The 22,339-nt window shown below is 35.4% G+C and overlaps 1 protein-coding gene across 1 annotated transcript in view; it reads left to right on the top strand.

The window, feature by feature from the left end:
- Positions 1 to 22,339, top strand: part of LRRIQ3 (leucine rich repeats and IQ motif containing 3) — an 88,840-nt gene that overhangs the window by 52,779 nt on the left and 13,722 nt on the right. Inside the window, exon 5 of the mRNA XM_004603647.2 lies at positions 21,783 to 21,879. Within this exon, the coding sequence (XP_004603704.2) occupies positions 21,783 to 21,879 (97 nt within the window). The remainder of the gene's footprint in view (positions 1 to 21,782; positions 21,880 to 22,339) is intronic.

The raw sequence follows: 22,339 nt of genomic DNA, 5'->3' as shown, positions 1-22,339 counted from the left end.
GTCTTCTCTTCATGCATATACAGCCACGTTAATAGATCATGAAAATTAATATGTGTTAGCTTTCCTAGCGCTAGATCATTTCACATTTTAACTTTTAGTTTAATTTATTATTTTTATTTACATATGAGATGAGTTTAGAGATTTAAGGTATTTTACCCAAGGTCATATAATCCAAGAGTGCCAGAAGAGGTATTATCATTACTCAAAATGTAGCACCCTTTCTACTTTACCAGAATGTCACTTGTGAACTATAAACATATCACTGTGTATGAGTCATATGCATAGAAATAGTTATATTATTATTTTAATATATAATATCTAGTAAAACCTATACTCCCTATGTCTTTTCTACTATTATGGAACCGCCTATTACACATATAATTCTATTTCCCAAATTAAAATATTTTCCAAGTTGGTTAAAACTTTTTAATATATAATATTAATATTATGGCTCAGGAGATAGTCCATGGGCTGGTGTGCATGCTTTGCAGAGGTCTGAGTTTGATCCCAAGCACCACATGTTCTCTTGATCCCCATCAGGATGATCCCTGAGCACTGAGCAAGAAGTAGCTCCTTAACACCACTGAATGCGGTTCAAAGAGTTGCAAACAAAAAGTCATAAGCATGGAAGTCTATTTTATCTAAAACTGATAAGATAATTATCATAGTGCAACTTAATTTTCTCATAATTTTTATTTATATTTCAATTATAAGTTATAAAGTTTAATTATAATACACTTTTAAAAATTGCACCCATTGGTATATAGAGAGATTGTGAGATAAGGAATGTGTCTTGGATGTGATCAACCCTAGCTCAATTCCTAGTTCCCTGATAACTGGCAAAATAATTCATAAATATATGCTGTTTAGTATTGTATCTCTTACTTGGGACCATGGGTTGAAGCCATAGCACAGCAGGTAGGGCATTTGCCTTGCACACAGCCGAGCCAGGTTCGATTCCTCTGTCCCTCTCGGAGAGCTTGGCAAGCTATCGAGAGTATGCCGCCCACGTGGCAGAGCCTGGCAAGCTAGCCATGCATATTCAATATGCCAAAAACAGTAACAACATGTCTCACAATGGAGACGTTTTGGTGCCCACTCGAGCAAATCGATGAACAACGGGACAACAGTGCTACAGTGCTACTTGGTACCATAGGTCTCCATTCACTTTCTGAAACATTATTTTAAAAGTTGGCAAAACTCTTAAGCTGTTTATTACATAACAGTAGTAAACAAAGAGCTTATGGTTATTTAATGTCTCATATTACCATAACTATATATTTTATTTTTATTTTGGAGAGTCGCAAATAGAATTAGTACACATTATTTGGTACACATCAATAGCAGTGTGTCTCAGTTTTGTACATGTCCCCGATCAAAATGGAAAACTATGAAAACATAAGTTATGTGCTATTTTCACATAAATAGCACATAACTTTCATCCACCAACCAGCGTAACATGAATGGGTTGCTAAATTAAATTTACAGAAATTAGTTGTTTTATTGTAATAATTTCAATGATAGAAATTATCAAGAGGGATAAATCAGAGAGTAGAGATCTGGGACATCAAATTGGCTCTCATATTCTTTCTTCCTTTAAGGAGCACATGCTTACTACCAAGAAAAATAGAGGAAATCTCTAGTGAGTTTTATTTTCTTACCTTACACAAAACTAAGTAGTTAGATAATGAAACATTTTTGTTTTGTATTTTAGCAAATTGTATATTTTATGAAGTATGACCACATTGATCCTGAACTTAACATGAACAAACATTTAGCCAAGCACCATGGTGCTAAAATCAATGGATTTATTATCTTCTTTCTAGACTGTGTCATTTGTCTACATTTTCTGGGGTTTCAATTGATGTAGGAATTAGACAGCTCGTCCTCCTTTTTCCTTTGTCCATTGGCATGTACTTTATAAAGATAATGTAAATATCAGTGTCAAAATGTTTTAGCTCTTTCCTTTCATCTCTCCAACAAATTTTGAAATTTAGATAAGGTCTATTACACTTAAGCTAGAGTTAATTATTTGAAAATCATACAAAATGCTGTGATCATGTCTTATAATCTTCAATTTTTTTATCTCCATTACAAAATTTTGGTTGCACTTATGAGACTAAATAAGAACTACAAAGTCAATTTTATGGTTTTAATTGAAACACATTACATCATCTACCTTGAACTTTTTCCTCATATTTTATTCAATTTATTTTGTCTTTGTGATTTTAATCCACTTTTGATTTAGAAAATTTTAATAATTTTTCATTTTGTATTATTTGCTGAAATGACAGAATTTTAGTGCAGCATATGGAATATAAACTAAATTACTTCAACTATGTAATCCAAGCATATTGTACATATAAAAATTGAAATTTTCATTTAAATGTATGAAAATATCACAAAAACTTTTCTATATAATAGTTTAAATTTTATTCAAAATATTAGTACCAATAATTAATGTTAAGAAAAGAGAGGATTAAGGTTAAATACAAGCAAAAATATAACAACAAAAGAAAAGATTCTTGAGTAATGTACACATCAATTTATTTTCAGTTCTAAGTACTGCAATAGTATATGCCATATATTTTCCCATGTTCCCTAGCTTAATATGCAGTTAAGTATGAATTATCTCATCAGTTCTGTCACCTTGACTATGAGCATAAGTACAACATAATACTTCATATAAAAAGCAATTTAAAGCATCATTCTCTTCTGCAATGTGGATCTTGGAGGTTTGTATGGTTTTTAGTATATCTGCAAAGTCCTACTGAGATACAATTGCAAATTCTGGAGGCTATTAGAGGGAATGGGGAGAAGGAGAGAAAGTTATTGTGTGTGTATGTGTGTGTGTGTGTGGAGAGAGAGAGAGAGAAAGAGAGAGAGAATAGAGAGAAATGATTGTTGACACATGGAATTGACCTAAGAATATAGGTCAATAATTTGTAATATTAATCTGTAATTTTAGTGTAAAGATATTACTAGAGAATCTTAGTCTAAAATACCTCTACCCATGCAAGATTTAAATCTACTCTTGAGTCCCTAATATTTAGCAAGGAATTGACTGAGAAAGATTTTGTAAATTGCAAGGTAGATTTTCCCTTCACCTGAGCTATGGCCGGCAGCACTAACGAAAAAGAAAGGATCTCCAGCAGCATCGACTCCTCAGGAACTAATCCCATCATTACCCACAAGTGAAGGTAAGAGAAATCCAAGTGAACCAGTGACTCGTATGTATTTCCCTTCCCATTTTATTTGCTTATTCCGTATTTCAACTTTGTATATTTAGTATACAAAGAGATGGGTAGAGCAGGATGTAGATATTTTGATTTTTAACTCTTTGGACTAATTACTTATCCAGGCCTAATTAAGAGAGTATATCTAAACACAGAACCACCAATAAATCCTGAGCACTGTTATGTGTGTCCAAAACTATTGAGGCTTTACCTATTGAGGCTGGGAAAGAGAGAGACAGAGACAGAGAGGGAAAAAGAGAGACTAAATAGGTAGGAAGATAGATAGGTAGATAGATATAGATATAGATTGATAGATAGATAGATAGATAGATAGATAGATCGATAGATACATACATACATACATACATACATACATACATACATACATACATACATACATTCATAGACAGATAAAGAATTAAAACTTGATGGGATTCCCTTTTGTCTTTTAGCATCTTTGGCGATGTGGAGCAATGACTTTATGCTTACAAAATAGCCCAACATTTCAACATTTTCTAGATTCCCTCAGAATTTAGTTAAACTTGCGTAATTTACATCTAATCCATAGTTGTGTCCTTAAAAACTATGTGTGTCATTTCTATAGATAAGTAATCACAGGATTTCCTTATTCTTTGCTTCAAAGTTTTTGAGGTCTCATACTTTAGATGCATCACTGCACTATGGACAAGGGATTCCCAACCCACTTTAGACTTACATTAGCAAGAAACAACTATGATTTAAATTTTTCCTATTATGAGGTATAGTGTTAATTATAGTAAGCAGTGAGTACATTTTCTTTTGCCAAACGTATAATAAAACATCTATTCCACAGAATGCTGCAAAAATTAAATTAGAGGATGCATATATTGCCCTTGGCATAAAGCTAGTTTATGTTATATATTCAGTTACATGTAAAAATGTCCAATACATGCTGACTGTTCCATTAATGTTAGCTGCTGATATTAATTTTTGGTTATGATATCTTATATAACAGTAGTTCTAAATTTTATGAAAATAATCTCTTTAGTTTCATTGAGAAATTTTCTTAGTGCTTGACATTTTTGAGATTTACAGAATCACGAAATCCTGAATCGTCGATTTCTTGAGCGGGCTCAGTAACCTCTCCATTAGTCCTATCCCTGAGATTTTAGAAGTCTCTCTCCACTCGGCCATCCCAACAATGCCTCATTGGAGGCTTTTTCAGGGTCAGAGGAATGAGATCCAGCCCATTACTGGCTTTAGCATATGAATAAACCATGGGAAGCTTGCTAGGCTGTCTCATGTGGGCTGGAAACTCTTAGTAGCTTGCTAGTTTGTCCCAGAGAAAGAAGTAGGTTGTAAAATATCACTTCTGGGAGCTTGCTTTAAGTCTCTGGATGTTGGCCGTTGATGAGATTACACACACCTGGGTTCCTCTGCTGGTACCTTCATGCATGAGGCTTGTCTGAACATGTGGAGAGGGGCCTTGAGCATGACTGTGGTTAGGTTCCGGTGCTCTTTGGACCAGGGAGCTCTGCTCAGAACAGGGAGGGAAGCTGGAGCCCATCCCCTCCGAGGGGCCACAGGTAAGATAACCAGGCATGCAGGCAAGATATTTACAGAAGGGGTAAGAAATGCAATCCCATAGCAGAATACCAGATATAAATTATGTCAAACATAATATTCTTTATTAGGACTGGATCGATAGCACAGCAGGTAGGGCGTTTGCCTTGCAAGTTTGATTTCTCCATCCCTCTCGGAGAGCCCACCAAGCTACCAAGAGTATCCGAGAAATGGTTCAGGTGTAAGCGCTGTGCACTGCCAGGAGAGGCCCTAAAACCAAAAATAATAGCAAAAAACAAAAAGAAAAAAGTATTTGAATTTATGATATTCTCATGTGTCTATTTGGATAAAATGTTAATGGGTGTTGCTTTTATTTTTTTCCCTAACACTCAGCTGTAATTGTAAATGAATCAGCATTAAGCTGTAATTAGGTTTTTAATGAAAAATCTTGGTGTCACTCTTTTTTATTTCAATTTTTAAGTGCCAACAACTCATATATTTCATGAGGCTGAGTTGGCTAATTGTGAAATGTAGGGTTTTAAATGGGGCTGGAGCGATAGCACAGCAGTTGGGCTTTCGCCTTTCACGTAACCGACCCGAGTTCCATTCCTCCGCCCCTCTCAGAGAGCCCGGCAAGCTACCGAGAGTATTGAGCCCGCGCAACAGAGCCCATCAAGCTACCCGTGCATATTGGATATGCCAAAAACAGTAACAATAAGTCTCTCAATGAGAGATGTTACTGGTGCCTGCTCGAACAAATCGAACAAATCGATGAGCAACGGGATGACAGTGACAGTGACAGGGTTTTAAATATTGAGACTGAAATAATGTTCTAAATCCAAGTAGATAGCAGTTATCAGAATAACCGTGTCTGTACCGTAAAGAGTTTTAAGTGCTGGAGAGATAGTTCAGGGGGTTAGGCACGTGCCTTACATGTGGATGTTTCTGGTTTGATTCCCAACATGCATATAATCCCCCAAGCACTGCCAGGCGTGCTCACTGGGGACAGAATGAGGAGTAAAGCTTAAGCAAAGCTAAGTGTGACCCCAAAGCACCCTCTAAAAATTGTTTAAATACAGATTAGAGGATATGTGACAGAGCAGATTCCTTATACTAAACTTCCCATCATGAATGAGTAATGCATTTTAAAACTCTTCAATAGCTAGTCAATCTTTGATTTGATTTTACACTGTTTTCTCATAGGTGTATTGATGTTCCAGCAATGGTATCATGTGCTATGATGCTATTGCTAATTTGAACATGCTGGATTGTTGTGTAATTTTTAAATGAATATTTTAAGTGCTTTATTTCCATTTAAAACATTGTAAAAATTCAATAACATCATATAGCATCAAAACACTTTAAATTCTATTAACAAGGCATTTAGAACTATTTATCAAGGTACTCTTACTACATAACCAAACTTCCTAATTTCATGGGGTTTATATTCCAAAGAAGAATATAGACAACAGACCAAAGTAATTTTTAATGGTGGTAAGCATTATAAATAATATGTACAAATGTGATGGGGGTCTTTATATAAATCTTTCTCCTTTATTTCAATAAGATCACATTTGCTCTATGGTAAAAAGAAAAAATAGGATAAAGTAATTTTTAAAAAAGACATGTTTAAGACTAAGGACGTGACTCAGTGAGAACACATCTCACATGTTTGGCACTTTTAGTTTGATCAATGAACAGGAATACATACGTGGAAAAAAAGTCATGATTAAAGTAACCTAATGAAGCCTAGACTGGGTGAAGAAAATAAAGTTTGAAAGGCAGTGAGAGCCATGTAAATCAAAGCAACCCAATATCAGAAGTTAGGTCTATGCTATGGATTCTTTTCTGTACTTCCTGTACTTATCTTTAGAGATAGCATTTATCAGCATTACCTATATCTGCCACCCTGAGAGTACATTTTAGGGGAAATTATGAGTCAAAAGCATGGAGGCATATTACACACTCAATAAAAAACAAACAAACCACACATAGAAAAAGGTATTCCATACTTAGTACATGAGAGGTCTGATCCAGCAAAACTGCCATTTAACCTGTGAAAACTACAAAACAATCTATGTGAATCTTTAAATTTAAAGATTTACCTTTAAGTGGTACTTTATAAATTCAGTATCCCAATATATTTCATCTATTTAGATTTCTCATGAATACAGATTTAATTAATTTAGATGTGGCTAAACTTGATCTATCATTTTATTTATAATTTTGATGTTTCATGTTTTTCCTGCCTCCTTTCTCCCATATACAGTTTCAAATTGAGTGAATATCTTAATGTTACATGTTATATTTTATAGTCCTTTTTCATTTTTTTGTTTTTTGGACCATACCTGGAAGTGCTCAGGGATTATTCCTTGTTCTTTCCTCAGTAATTCAGTCCTCACTCCTGAACAAATTAAAGGGTTTTATTCATGTAAATGAATCCTATTTTGCCATAGAGAGAAATGAAACAAGATTGTGCGGTTATGCTTAGTTTTTCAAGTAAATGTTAAATTATCTTCTAAAACAGCAAATCATTTTGTATTTCAATAAACAACCAAGGAGATTTCCACATCTTAGCCAGCATTCAAATGTCTGGGATTTTCACCATTCTATTAGATAGAGAGCTACTCTGTTGTTTAAATTTATAAAATGATACATGATATTATGCATATTTCCATATGTGCCTGCCTTCTATATACTGGCTGTGATGTGCTTTTTGCTCAATTTATTAATTGAATTGCATGTTTTCGTGGTGCCTTTTTTAAAAAAGAGTTCTTTTTATGTTTGGAAAATAATCATTTATCAGATTATATTTTATCTGATACATTTTTTGTAAATATTTTCTTCTATTTTTATTCTCTTGACTTTATCCTTCTAGGACAGAAGAATTTTAATGAAGTTCATTATAGCAGTTATTTTTCTTTCATGCACTGAGGTTTTGGGTTGTATCTAGATTATTTTTATGATCAAGATCACCTAGTTTTTCTCCTAGAAATTTTTTTCATAGTTTTTTATATTATGTTTAGGTATATAAGATGACCAGGTATACTTATGGTATACCTATGTTTAGGTATATTAGGTATATTAGATGACTTTTGGGCAGAGTCTCTCGTCCTCGTACCTGGCTGTCTTCCTCGGGGCCCCTCGGAAGGGATGAGCTCCAGCTTCCCTCCTCACCTCAGCAGAGCTCCCAGTGGCCGAAGACCTCCGGAGCCTAGCCACAGCTATGCTCAAGGCCCCTCTCCACGTTCGGATGAGCCTCACGCATGAAGGTACCAGCAGACGAACCCAGGGCTTAGACATCCAAGCCTACTTGGATTAGGACTGGGCCTCCTCTGCCCAGATTTCCCATTTCCCAGTAGCTAGGCGGTCACACCCAGGGACCGGCCCTGAGCCCGTGTAATCCCATCAACGGCCAACATCCAGAGGCTTAAAAATAAGCTGCCGGAAACTCGAGGCCGCTTTGCAGCCACGCAATATCTTATAGCCTCGTTCTTCTTCTGAGAGTACCTGGCAAACTACTGGGAGTTTCCTGCACACATGGGAGACTCTGGCAAGGTCCCCATAGTGCATTAATATACCAAAACCAATAACAAGCTGGGTTTCATTTTCCTGGCCCTGAAAGAGCCTCCAATGTGGCATCATTGGGAAGGACGAGTAGAGAGAGGCTTCTAAAATCTCAGGGCTAGGACGAATAAAGACGTTACTGAGACTCCTCGAGAAATTCGATGATCAATGGGATGATGATGATGATGATGATGATGATTATGATGATGATGACTTTTATGCAAAGTATAAAATATGTTTCAAATTCTTTGTTGTTACCATTTTTGTCTTGCAACATTTATTTAAAAAGCGATTTTTAACCATTATTTTTTCTTTGTTCCTTGTCAAAGATCAGTTGACTATGAGCATATTTTTTTAGGCTTTTTATTTAGTTCCATTCATCTATTTGTTTGGTGTTTTACTGTTGCTAATTACCTCTTTACTATCTTGACTTTCATATGCATTTTTTATTTTTGTGGTGCCATGATCAAATGCAAGTGTTCTACATGGAAGAGACCTGACTTTATGTTTATATTTTATGTTTTCCAATAAACCATATTCCTGACCCTATAATTCTAAAATGTGTTATTTGGGGCCCTTTAGATTTAGCTAAATGGATTGAGCATACATTGTGTATAGCAGTGTCCCAGGTTCTGGACTCTTGATTCCTCAGATCCTTCACTAGGGACCCCTGAGCTCACAGCGAGGAGAGGTAGCTCCTAAGCACCACTGGGTATGGCCCATCCACCTCAGAATAATGGGTAAAATTGTAATGCATGTGTTTAATATAACATGTACAAAATTATAATTACTTTTTACAAAAGTAAAATTATAACAAATGAGTGTAATAAATGAAGCATTTTAATATTAATGGTATCATTTGAAAATCATAAGTAGTAAAAAGTTCATTTAGTAAACAGCAGTTTTTAAACCTAGATACTATTGTAAACCTTAGTTAATATCAAAATTTATACAATCTGAGTTTTAGTTTTCTTCTAAAATAGGGCTAACAGATATGATGTTGGAAAAAGTTGTGTAGTTCAAGTATATTATATCGAGTAATATTGGAAGTAAAGCTGAAGAAATTTGTTAATTATAAAGTTTAAGCAAAATTTGTGAAGAGACTAAATGTGTATTGGTTCATAATCTATGCTAATAAGTTGTTAGTACTCTACCTAGAGAAATGTTATTAGATTCTTATGCTACATCTGGAAAGGATTTCGTGAAAATTAGAAATGTCTCCCATTGTCAAGAAAATGAAAATTTGTTAAATCTAAAATGAAGTTTATAGCTAAGCTAATATTAAATCTTAATTTCTCTATCTGCCATTTTCCTCTAAATCTCACAACAATAGCATTCACATTCTTTTTTTATATTAGAAGAAACTATGAAATTGTGAAGTTAAGTAACTTGCTTAAAGTTATTTCTGAAATGATAGGATGTAGTATTTAAAAGATATGCTCTTTTTCCCCCTCGGTTTTAACTCCCAAACATGAACCAACATTTTCTCTAGTTATGTAATGGCTCAAAAATTACAGATTACTGGAAACAAAGCATTGTTTCAATGGACACTAACCTACAATGACCTATACATGTCAGTGTGGTTTAAGCTAAACACACAGCTACCCCCAGAATACCAGACTGAGAAATTTATATCTCAAAATTAAAATCCTTCTTTTAGAAAAAAAAACATGGAGTTATCATGTTCTTAGGATATTATAGAAATAGGAATGGTGAGTGCAGCATCTTGCCTTGCCTGCAGTTGACCTGGGTTTGGTCCCCAATTTTCCATATGGACATGGGAGCACTACCATGAATAGTTCCTGAGTGCAGTCTCAGGAGTAACCCCTGAGCATTTCTGGGTGCAATCCCAAAGCAACTCCCCCCAAATCTAGAATATTATAGAAATATTATATACCTGTAGAGACTATGGAAGCCAATAGGTTTTAATACTAAGGAATAAATCTAAATGGTAACGGCAGAGATCCATCTCAGAAGATTTGGAATCAGTTACCTTTGCTGTGCTTCTAAAAGCACTTGAAATACCTTCCCTTAGTAACCGCCAGAGCTTTCTAAGTTGGTGTTTGTTTGTTTGTTTTATTTTTTTTTATTAGTTTATTTTTAATTAGAGAGTCATCGTGAAGGTACAGTTACAGATCCATACATCTTTGTGTTCATGCTTCCCCCATACAAAGTTCAATAACCCATCCCTTCACCAGTGCCCATTCTCCACCACCCGTAAACCCAACATCCCTCCCCCCCTCCCCAGTCCCGTCTCCCCCCACCCCACCCTGCCACTATGGCAGGGAATTCCCTTCTGTTCTCTCTCTCTGATTAGGTGTTGTGGTTTGCAATAGAGGTGTTGAGTGGCCATTGTGTTCAGTCTCTAGTCTGTATTCCGCCCGCCTCACCCTTCCCCCACATGACCTCCAACCACATTTTACTTGGTGGTCCCTTCCCTGAGTTACCCAGAATGAGAGACCAGCCTCCAAGCCATGGAAACAGTCTCCTGGTACTTATTTCTACTATTCTTGGGCGTTAGTCTTATAGTCTATTATTCTATATTCCACAGATGAGTGCAATCTTTCTATGTCTGTCTCTCTCTTTCTGACTCATTTCACTTAGCATGATACTTTCCATGTTGATCCACTTATATGCAAACGTCATGACCTCATTTTTTCTAACAGCTGCATAGTATTCCATTGTAGTTGGTGTTTGTTTTATACACCTAACTTGTGAAGAAGCAGTTACTGGGGCCAGAGCAATAGTACCGTGGGCAGGTGTTTGCCTCGAATGCAGCCAGCCTGCTTTCGATCCCCAGCACCATATAGTCCTCCAGGCCCTGCCAGAAGGAATTCCTGAGAGCAATCAGGAGTTAGCCCTGAGCAACACGTGTGGATCATTAACCAAAAAGAGAGGGAGCATTACTAAGAATTAGTAACTACTTGTAAATGCTCAGGCTGAAACAATAGCACAGCAGTTAGGGCATTTACCTTGCATGTGGCTGACCTGGATTCCATTCCTCTGCCCCACTCAGAGAGCCCGGCAAGCCACCGAGAGTACCCCGCCCTCATGGCAGAGTCTGCCAAGCTACCTGTGGCATATTTGGTATGCCAATGACAGTAACAACAAATCTCACAATGGAGACGTTACTGGTGCCCGCTCGAGCAAATCAATGAGTAACGGGATGACAGTGATACAGTGACAGTGATTATATACCTGGATAAAGGGAAATTATATAACCATCATTACGATGGTTCATTGAAATTCAGGAACCTTATAGCAAATTTTTCGTTATTGAACCACATAGGGGCAGGACATAGTACAGAGGGTAGGAAGTTTGCCTTGCATGGAGCTGATCCAGGTTCAGTCTCCATCACTCCATACAGTTTTTCAGTCCCACAGGGAGTGCTTCCTGAGCACTGAGCCAGGAGTAAGCCCTGAGCACCACTGGCATCGTCCCCACACAAACCAAAAAAACCCCACAATATTGAACCAGACAAATATTCATTGTTTTTTTACTGATAATGGCCAAATATCTAATTACTTTGAGCAACTTGTCCTATTTCACATTATCAGACAAATGAAACTCGGGGTGAAACAAGTGAAGGTAGAGATATAGGAAAATGGAATGAAAGGCAAACTTAAAAAGGCAATAAATCATAAAACTTTCTTAAGATGCTAAAATGTTCAAATCTATTATAGTAGGTGAAGTCTATCACAGTAGGTGACATAATTACGTTTGTAATTAATATCCAGAATAGAAAAGTCTATATATAAAAATATTTCAGCCATTGCTTGATCCAAGGAGATGGTTAGAGTTGGAAAACGGTGATAAACTTTATTGGTTATTTTGTTTGGAGGTTTCTTTGTGGGTTGATGAAAATTCTTTAAATTTTGGTTGCGGTTGTGGTTATGGTTACACAACTTGGAATATATTAGCAAAATTACATCCTATGTTTTAATGACTACTGTTTTTGGTTGTTTTATGGGTAAATCATTTTCTCTGTATTTCTTTAACTATCCTGTTTCAGTACAGAATACAGCTCTATTACATTTAAAACATATTGTGTGAGTATGACCACAGATCATATACTTGGCCATTTTTTTCAGTCTCTGTATATGTACTATGGTGGGATACAGGAAGATCTCTGATGTCTTTGTATTCTTACTAAAGAAATAAATATCAAAATGAAAAAAGTAGCTTCTATGGCACCGTAATTCCAATAGCATTTTTTCAGATATTCTGATACATCAGAAAAGACCCAGTGTATAATAGAAGGTATGTGTCACAAGTTTTTTTTGTATTTCCTCTCTTTCTTTTTTTAATTTCCTATTCTCTGCTTCATCTAAACTCAAAGTTGCCTCATTGCCTATTTACCACACACAAGTCTGTTCTCTTGTGCTAAGATGTAAAAAAATTTCACTGGAGAGAGCAAAGGCTTCAGATCCATTTGTGAACATTCAGATCATAGGTACACTAATTTAAATAGTTTTATGCCATTTGTTTCCTCACAGATGGCTCATAATCTACATTGAGAAGAACCAGACAAGCTCTGTTGACTAGAAATGGTGCTGGCTCTATGTTTCCTGTGATTTCTGAAAGTCCCATGTGACAGTTAAAATTATGTGTTGTGACAATTGAAAATAAATTGATTAGGCTGAGGTTTAGTTGCTTTGTCCTTAAATTGAGTTTTATAAAAAGCAAGAATAGAAGGATAAATTTTTCTTTTTCTTTTTTAATTGAATTGCTGTGAGATAGACCCTTACAAAGCTGCTCATGATTAGGTTTCAGTCATACTGTGTGTGTTCCTACACCCATCCCTCCACCAGTGTACATTTCCCAGCACCAGTGTCTCCAGTTTTCCTCCAGTCACCCTCACCTCCCACCCTGTAGCCTGCCTCTATGGCACTTTTCTTTTCTGTCTCTGTCTCTGTCTCTGTCTCTATCTCTATCTATCTCTCTATCTCTCTCTGTATCTCTCTGTCTCTGTCTCTCTCCCCTCCCCCCTTTTGAGCATTGTGGTTTGCAATATTAGGAATATCCCTTTACCTACTTTCAACACTCAGTTCTTGTCCAGCTGAACTTGTCAATCCTAGTTATTATTGTCATACTTCTCTATCTTTTCTTTTCTGCTTTTTGGGTTACAGCCAGTGATGCTCAGGGGTTACTCCTGACTCTGCAGTCAGGAATTACTCCTGGTGGTGCTTGGGGGACAATATGAGATGTTGGGAATTATCCCGGATTGGCTGCATGCAAGGCAAATGCCTAGCAGCTATAGTGTCACTCCTGTCTCTTCTTATCTATCTTACCTACTCTCCATTAAACACACACTTGTGGTCTATTCAAAGCATAATTTCTCTTAGAAACAATATCTTTTTCATAGAGTACTCTTAAAAACTATCATTGGGTTACACTTGTGTTGAAAACTTCAGATTCTATTTTTTGGAAATAAATTGTTATAAAATCAGAACTTGTGTCTCAAACCATCTAATATTAGTACTAAATAGTAAACAAAGGTGTCATTTTCCTTAGTATTTATTCCACTATAATCATTATTACTGTAATTGAAAAATGATATTGGTTTGAAATGTTTTATTTTTAAGTAAAACATTATGAAATAATATAATATTAATGAATTCTTAAATGAATTTAAAATATGCAATTAAAACATGATGTTTTGGGGCTGGAGCAATAGCATAGTGGGTAGGGCATTTGCCTTGCACATGGCCAACCCAGGTTCGAATCCCAGCATCCCATATGGTCCCCTGAGCACCACTAGGAGTAATTCCTGAGTACAGAGCCAGCAGTGATCCCTGTGCATTGCCCGGTATGACCCAAAAAGAAAAAAAAAATAAACATGACGTTTTGTGGCCTGGGGGGATAGTAGTGTGTAGGGCAGTTACCTTGCATGAGACTGACCTGGATTTGATTCCTGGCATCCTGTTTTGTTCCCGAAGCCCCACCAGAAATAATCCATGAGTGCTGAGCCAGGAGTAAACCCTGAGCAAAGCCAGGTGTAGCTCCAAAAGCTTACATATATCAATGTAAGGTTCTTCTTGAATATGAAATGAAACTTATGGATTTCTAAAACATTAAGATAGATAAGAATATTTATTCTGGTTCACTAAAACTGATTTCCTCCAAGTTTTTCTGTCTATCAAATGGCATTATCATTGATCTGGTTTCTCAAGTCAGAATACTAGCATACATCCTTGATGATATATTTCACTCTTTTTCCCCCCCACACAATATAATTAACTAGTCTATTATGCTCTATCTTTAAAAATTATTCTCAAATATAGTTTGAATGACTGTCATTTAGAATTCAAAGTGGAAAACTCTTTATAGCTTTCCTCTCCTTGCCTTGAGATTGCATTTTCTTTCTTTTTTTTTAATAAAATTTTATTTTATTAAATCACCGTGTGGAAGATTACAATGCTTTCAGGCTTAGGTCTCAATTATACAATGCTGAAACAACCATCCCTTCACCAGTGCCCATATACCACCACCAAAAAAAAAAAAAAAACACAGTACACCTCCCATCCCACCCCCCCACCCCCTACCTTGTAACTGATAAGTTTCATTTTACATTCTGTTTACATTGGTTACATTCAATATTTTAACACAAACCTCACAATTGTTGTTAGGAGTACCCCACTAGATTCAGACCTGTGAAGACAAATAAGTCCAGGGAGATTACTTCCAGATATTGGATCATTGCAGGCTTGAAAACCCAATCTGTGGTCGTCTTAATATGGCGGACACCACGCCCTTCATCCCCAGAGAGAAAGAGGTGAGAGAGAGAAATATCTTTCCACTCCTGGGCGGGCACGGGACCGAGGCTTAGTTCTCAGGCTGGAGACATTCTGCGAGGAGTTGCCCATGCCGAAAGAGGTTCTGCTGGGTCTGGATTCACGCTTGTGCAGCTGCGGAGAGCGAGATTGCATTTTTTTTAACATATTTTTTTTTTCTGTAGATACTTGAGCAATTTTCTAGAGTTTGGGTCACAGATACTGGGGAAACTATTGTGAACTTAATGAATCACAGTAAAAAAAAATGTATACTGAATTTTCTTCTATGCATCTTCACTGCCTTCACTTCTATATACCATCAAATCTTGTCTCAATTTTATATGGGATGCTGGGAATTAAACCTAGGTCAGCCGCGTGCAAGGCAAACGCCCTACCCGCTGTGCTATTGCTCCAGCCCCTTAAATCCATTCTTATCATGTTAAAATCACATTATATTCCCTACCTAAACAACTCCAGATCTCAGAATAAAGTCAAACTTTCACCCAAACACCTCCCTCCTCCATGTGGTCTGCAATATCCCAATTTCTCTAAACCTCTGTGACCATATTTCATACCATACTCTTCTTGGTTACTGGGTACCAGCTAAAACGGCTTTTTTTGCTGCCTTCTTTCTGTAACTTCTCATTTCCCCTGGAACTCTGCCCTTCAATTTTTCACACTGCCTTTTCTTCCTCATCCTTCAGATTTGAGATTAAATTGAATTTTCTTAGACAACTCATTCTTGTCCACCCAATTTAATTTCTAGACTCACTGTTAGTTTACTTTGATTTTAATCAATAACTTAATCTTCTCATTGATATTTTTAGTGTGTGTATATTTGTTCTCTCTCTTCTCCCAGTAGAATTGAAGCTTCATGAGAACTGTGATCATGCCTTTCAAGCTACCTCAAATTCCTTGTCTACAAAAGTGCATTTCAGATAACAAAAAATGCTTCTATACACTCTTTTATTTATCATATTTATTATGATGCTTTGTATAGCAAAAACAAAGTTGTATCTTAAATAGAAAATGCTAATACCCATAAACACATTTATTTCTCATGCAATTTAAAAGAATGATTAAAAAAATGAAATGAAAGGGGTTTGATTAGGCAACTGCATAGTTATAATTTGTAAATTTCAACTAAAATTTCAAACCACTAAAATACAAAAACACATGAATAGAATGATGAATAAATGAACCAATGGCTGCACAAATCAAAATGATTCTAGGAAGAGAAGTTATTTAGTTCTTTATTGAGGCACTATAATTTTAAAGGGCCTCCGAAGAGGGAAATTGTAATCTATTACACTGATAAAAACTTAAAAGAGAGGGACTGGAGTGATAGCACAGTGGGTAGGGTGTTTGCCTTGTGCCGGCTAACCCGGGTTTGATTCCCAGCATCCCATATGGTCCCCCCAGCACTGCTAGGAGTAATTCCTGAGTGCATGATCCAGGAGTAACCCTGGTACATAACATACATGGTACATTGTTGAAAAATAAAGTATAATAATTAATAGGATTAATTACAATAAAAATCATTAAAATGGGAGTGTGAGGAAAGGAAAATGAAACTCAGTGTGAAAATAAATGGCAATAAAATCCCTAACTACCCATTTAGAGTTTACTGCATATAGTCTCAGAAATCTTCTGTGAGACTTTTGAAATTTCTGTTTCTTGATTTCTAATCAAAACATGTATTATTTGGACTGATCATGAATTTGATTCTTTTCAGTCTTATAATCCTAGATGTTATTTAAAATTGCTTATTTAAATAACACTTAAGGTCTAGTTATTCTGAGCACTCCACTTGTTGAACTAGACTTTCATTTGATCTTGCATATTTCAGCTGGAGAAAGAAGTACCAAAAGGAAGCTAGGGTGAAGGCAGGGGGTAGCAGGCACTTGCCAATTCATAAAGGGAGGAGTATAGTTTTGTGGGTTAGGCATAAATGTGGACTTTTAAAAGTGTATTTTGTTGGGATAATAAGACATAATAAAAGATTCGTGTTTGTAATGCATTTTTAAGTGTGTATTCCAATATTGTTGATTACACTTGTAGCACTATAGCACTGTTGTCCCATTGTTCATCAATTTGTTCTAGTGGGCACCAGTAACGTCTCCATTGTGAGACTTGTTACTGTTTTTAGCATATCGAAATATCGAATACGCCACAGGTAGCTTGCCAGGCTCTGCCGTGCGGGTGGGATACTCTCGGTAACTTGCTGGGCTCTCTGAGAGGGATGGAAGAATCAAACCCGGATCAGCTGCATGCAAGGCAAATGCCCTACCAGCTCTGCTACACTTGTGAAGTTGTGAATATATAGGGGGAAATGGAGAAGTTCTTCATAAAAAGGGTAAGTCAGAAAGAAACAATAATAGCGGACTATCTTAATAGCATGAAAATAAGAAAAAAAAATCAAGGAAACAGACAAAGTCAACTCAACCAAACCCTTGAACCCTGACTCCACAGAGTCAGAGTCAGATATTATCAAAGGGAGAGAGAGGAGAGTTGATAGGGTGAAGGGTTTTAGTGGATGGTGCAGTATCCCACCTCTTGGTGGTAGTTATGTGAGATAATAGTAATATAGATTTAGAGAGGTATCAAACTACAGCTCTATCCAGTATTATAAACAAATTGGACCTCAATGAAAAATGGATAAAATGTAAATCAAAAAAATTGATAAGATTAAATTAAATAGCTTAGTTTAAAGTGATCACCAAATATACTGAGCATTATGCTAGCTGTATTAGAGATATAAAAATATAGTAAGCTATATTTTCTTTTCTGCAAAACCTAAAATCAGCCAAATAATTAAAATAGGCAGTACTCTAGATTCTTTATTGCCTGAACATAGAGCCAAAAATAAGCCTTGAGTACTGCTGAGTGTGACCCAAACACCAAAACAAGCCCTCTGTAATCACTCGAACTGCATCCCCTAATATTTATATATTGTATTTTTGTTATTGTTTTAAATTATCTTAGAATTTATTCCATAGTTAGTTGGTCACTTAGCATTATATTATTTAATTTCCAAATATTTGAGATTTCCTCAGTATTAAATTTTTGGTACATGACAATGAACACCTTGATTTCACTGTTTTCACATTTACTGAGATTTTACTCTATACTCTTGTTATATGGCTTGAATTAGTATCTACGCCATGTAAAATTAAAAGTAATGTATTTCACAATTATGCAATTATTATTCCATAAAAACAATTAGATCAAAGACTTTAGATGTATTGCTGAGATAATGAATATCTTAATTATTTTTTCTGACTTGCTCTATCAAATGCTGAGAAAAAGTGCATCACCTGCTATGATTACATAATTATCTGACTTTCTCTTTCACTCATTGCTTTGTGTAAACTCTACAATGTACTCTTTAACAACATTTATATTATTTCTCAATGGACACTTGGACTTTATCATTATGAAATGTCTCATATCTCCATGCTTTATTTTGCCTGTTATTAATATCAGCCATGCTGTATGTAGCATCTATAATTATTTCTCTTTTATCCATTTTACATTTATCCTATGAATGTATTTATATTATAACTAATCTAGTTAGCCTTCAATTTGATTTTTTAAAAATAAATTATGGTAATTTCTTATTTGTGTGTTAGTATAGCACTGTAGCACTGTCATCCCATTGTTCATCGATTTGCTTGAGCGGGCACCAGTAACGTCTCCATTGTGAGACTTGTTAGTGTTTTTAGTGTATTGAATATGACACGGGTAGCTTGCCAGGCTCAGTCGTAGGCATGTTAGTTTCTTTAAACTTAATGTAGTTATTCTCGTGATTATTGTTTAGTTCTAAAATCTTTTTCATCCACTTTGTTTTATTTTCAGATTTCTGTTCCCCCTTTAATTTTTTTCCTTACTTTGATTTGGATTATACAAGTGTTTTTATAATCAATTTCATCATTTCTGCTGGACTTTTTAGTTAAAGCCCTTTGCACTTTTTTCCTTAGAGATATATCCTTTGCACAATTTTCTTAATGTTAATATTGTGCCAGCTCACATTAAATACAGAAATATGAAGCTACATAGTACATTTCCCTATTCTTATTGTCTTTCATGATATAATTTTATTCACCTTAGACATTTGAGTTTTATTGTGGGCATTACAAACATCATGTTGTAATACACTGGATTTTGCTCTAAAAGTATTGACATTTTGTGCTAGGATATCAATGGTAAAGCATTTGCCTTGCATGAATGAGGCAAGGCAAGTGCCTTGGATTTCTTCCCTGGCACTGCAACACACACACACACTTACACACATGCACGCTTCACACACTTACACACAGAGTAACTGATGTTTTTGTTTAAACATTTTATAAAAACTCACCTGCATTTGTTCTGTATCAAAATCCTCATATCTATATTTTTTGTTTTTGTTTTTGTTTTTTTGGGTCACACCTGGCAATGCATAGAGGTGACTCCTGGCTCTGCACTCAGAAATTAATCCTGGCGGTACTCAGGGGACCATATGTGATGCTGGGAATCAAACGTGCATCGGCCACATGCAAGGCAAACGCCCTACCCGCTGTGCTATTTTTTCAGCCCCCTCATATCTATTTTTGCTTTTAATTTTTTCCCATTTACTAGTCAACTATTATTTTGAAATAATATTCTTATTCTTAATATTCTTATATTCTTAATATAATATTCTTATTCCAGAATATCAGCAACTTTAGACTTTAGTTTCTTTATTGGAAAATAGAGATAGTAAATGGTACAATAAGTTTGTTAAGAAGGAATGTTTCCTATAAGTTTGTTAAGAAGGAAAAATAGGATTTAAAAATATTATATCTTTCAGAACAGAGAATGGAAAGATAGTACAGCAGTTAGGTGACTGGCATTGCATGCAGCCCGCCTGGATTCAGTCTCCAGTATCCCTTAGGGTCCCCTAAGCACTGACAGAAGTAACTTCTGAGTGCAAAACTAAAATTAACCCCTAAACATCACAGGTTTGGACCCTGTGATGTTTAGAGGGTTATAAGGCTTATAAATAAGAAGAAATTATAAATTTATTACCAGCAATCCAGAATGAAGAATATCCCTGAATTGACCGAACTATAGAAAAAATGTTTATTAGACAGATTTATTAAAAACTTAAACTTCATCAGACATTAATTTAAGTGTTTATTGTAGAATAATTAAAAAATGGATAATGTGTCAACATATATAAAGCCCTGGATATAATTTAATCTCCTTCAACAAAAGTTCTTACCCTATATCTAAGTGTTAGACTACTACTAAGTGTAGTACTCTAAGTGTTATTCTACTAGGGTCTTTATTCTTAATATGATGCAAGCAGCACAGTGTTACTCTCTTTGTTCTTTTCAGTTATTTATCAATATATTTTTACAAATAAAATGACCAGAGAATTTATCTTCTATTTGAATCATTTCTGAGACCAAGAGTAGTCACTGTTAAACTTTGTCAGGAAAGTAGACTTAAAATGAAACTTTCCACAGATAAACTAGAGGTGTACATAGAGATGTATGTGCATATAAATACACACACATATATATATTCATATATGTGTAATTAGTGTATCTTATTCTTTATAGAAGTGTTCTATTAAATATTTGATACTTTTGTCTTCTGTGTTTTATTAAATCATTTAATTCTGTAAAAATGCTATAAATTGAGTATTTCTATATAAATTTTACACTTGGGAAACTGAAGCTCAGACAGTTAAATAAGTTACTAGATTATGTAATAATTGATAAATAGTAGGATTTGAAGCTATTCAAGCTAGTTCCAAATTATAAATTGCCAATATGCAAGGGTTATGCTCTTTAAAACAAATTTACTCAGTTAATTCTACTCACAACTTAGTTCCCTACCCATATTCTATAAAATGAAAACCCCTTTTTCTATAAAATAATACATGGAGGACTAGAATAAGAGAATTAAAGAAACCATGATGATTCTTTCCCCCAATGAGTTTATATGTAGTTTAGAAGTGTGAAGAACTACTAAATACATAGAACTCTAATGTACATTAAATGTAACAATTTCTGTAAGAAAATTACTTACATCAGAGCTCATAAAATTTGTCAATTTCTATTTAAAAATTAAGATAAATGAAGCTTTTATGAATGCACATATCTGAACACAATTTATATATATGTTACATATAAAATTTTCTAGTATATAATTTACTAGACAAACCATAATATAAGAAAACTTCTAAATGATGGAAGATGTGGTTCATACTTAGGGGGAAAATGAAACTCTTCTATAACACAAGATCCTAGTTTTTAAAAATGAAATGTTTCATCTTATAAGTGGGAAACTGTGGATTTTTTTTTGTGGTGAAGGCATGGCATGATAAGAATCTTGCTTTGCAAATATGAAACCTAAGACAGTGTGATCTCTTGAACCAGATATTCTGGAAGCATGGACTTTAAAATTGCAAGTGGTATTATTATGGTCACTCAAACAGTGATCGATATTTTTAGTCATCAGCCACAAAGTATAGTGAGGGTAGACTGAAATATTACTTCTACAAAAGACTCCAGTTTCACGAAGAGGCAAGTAAGACTGACTTACATTAAACCATCAAGAAGCAAACATTTCCATTGGCAAGTTTAGTATTATGTTTTTGTCCCTTTTTCCCCCTTTTGTTTTTCATCCAAGCAAGGGGTGCTCAGGAGGTCCAGGGACTCCCTGTCAGAATTCTTGGCCATCCGGACACATAATTCAGCTCAAGGGCTCAAGCTTATGATGTTTCTCTGTAGTGCTTGGGCAATCCTGAGCTATCCTGGAAGGGTTTGGGGCCTTTAGAACCTCACTTGGTCTTGTCTCAGTCATCAGATGCTCAAGAGACTAGATAGTGCTGGGAATCAAAAATGGCTTTGGCTACACAATGCACCCTAGGTGCTTCAGTGTCTTCTGACCACTGACTCTTTGCCAGCTTTTCATGTTAGAGTTTACACTTAAAATTAGAACACTTTTTTTTTTCTAGTAATTTCCCCTATCTATTGCAGAATCACTATTCTAGCTTTTGTTCTCCAGGATTTAATGTCTTATTTTAGACTCAAACTCTTAATATTTGCTTCTGGACTTTGATTTTTATAACCAGGCATCTTACCCTTATGTCCCCAACCCCCATGTTTTAGATGTGATTCTTAATTAGCTCTAGACTCTCCTATCTTTTGTAATATTGAATTCTCAGTCTCTGGAGAAAATTCTGC

This window comes from Sorex araneus, chromosome 5, assembly GCF_027595985.1.
Source record: "Sorex araneus isolate mSorAra2 chromosome 5, mSorAra2.pri, whole genome shotgun sequence".
In the NCBI taxonomy this organism is placed as follows: domain Eukaryota; kingdom Metazoa; phylum Chordata; class Mammalia; order Eulipotyphla; family Soricidae; genus Sorex; species Sorex araneus.
The sequence above is the reverse complement of the archived record's forward strand: the minus strand, read 5'-3'. Positions and strand labels throughout refer to the sequence as shown.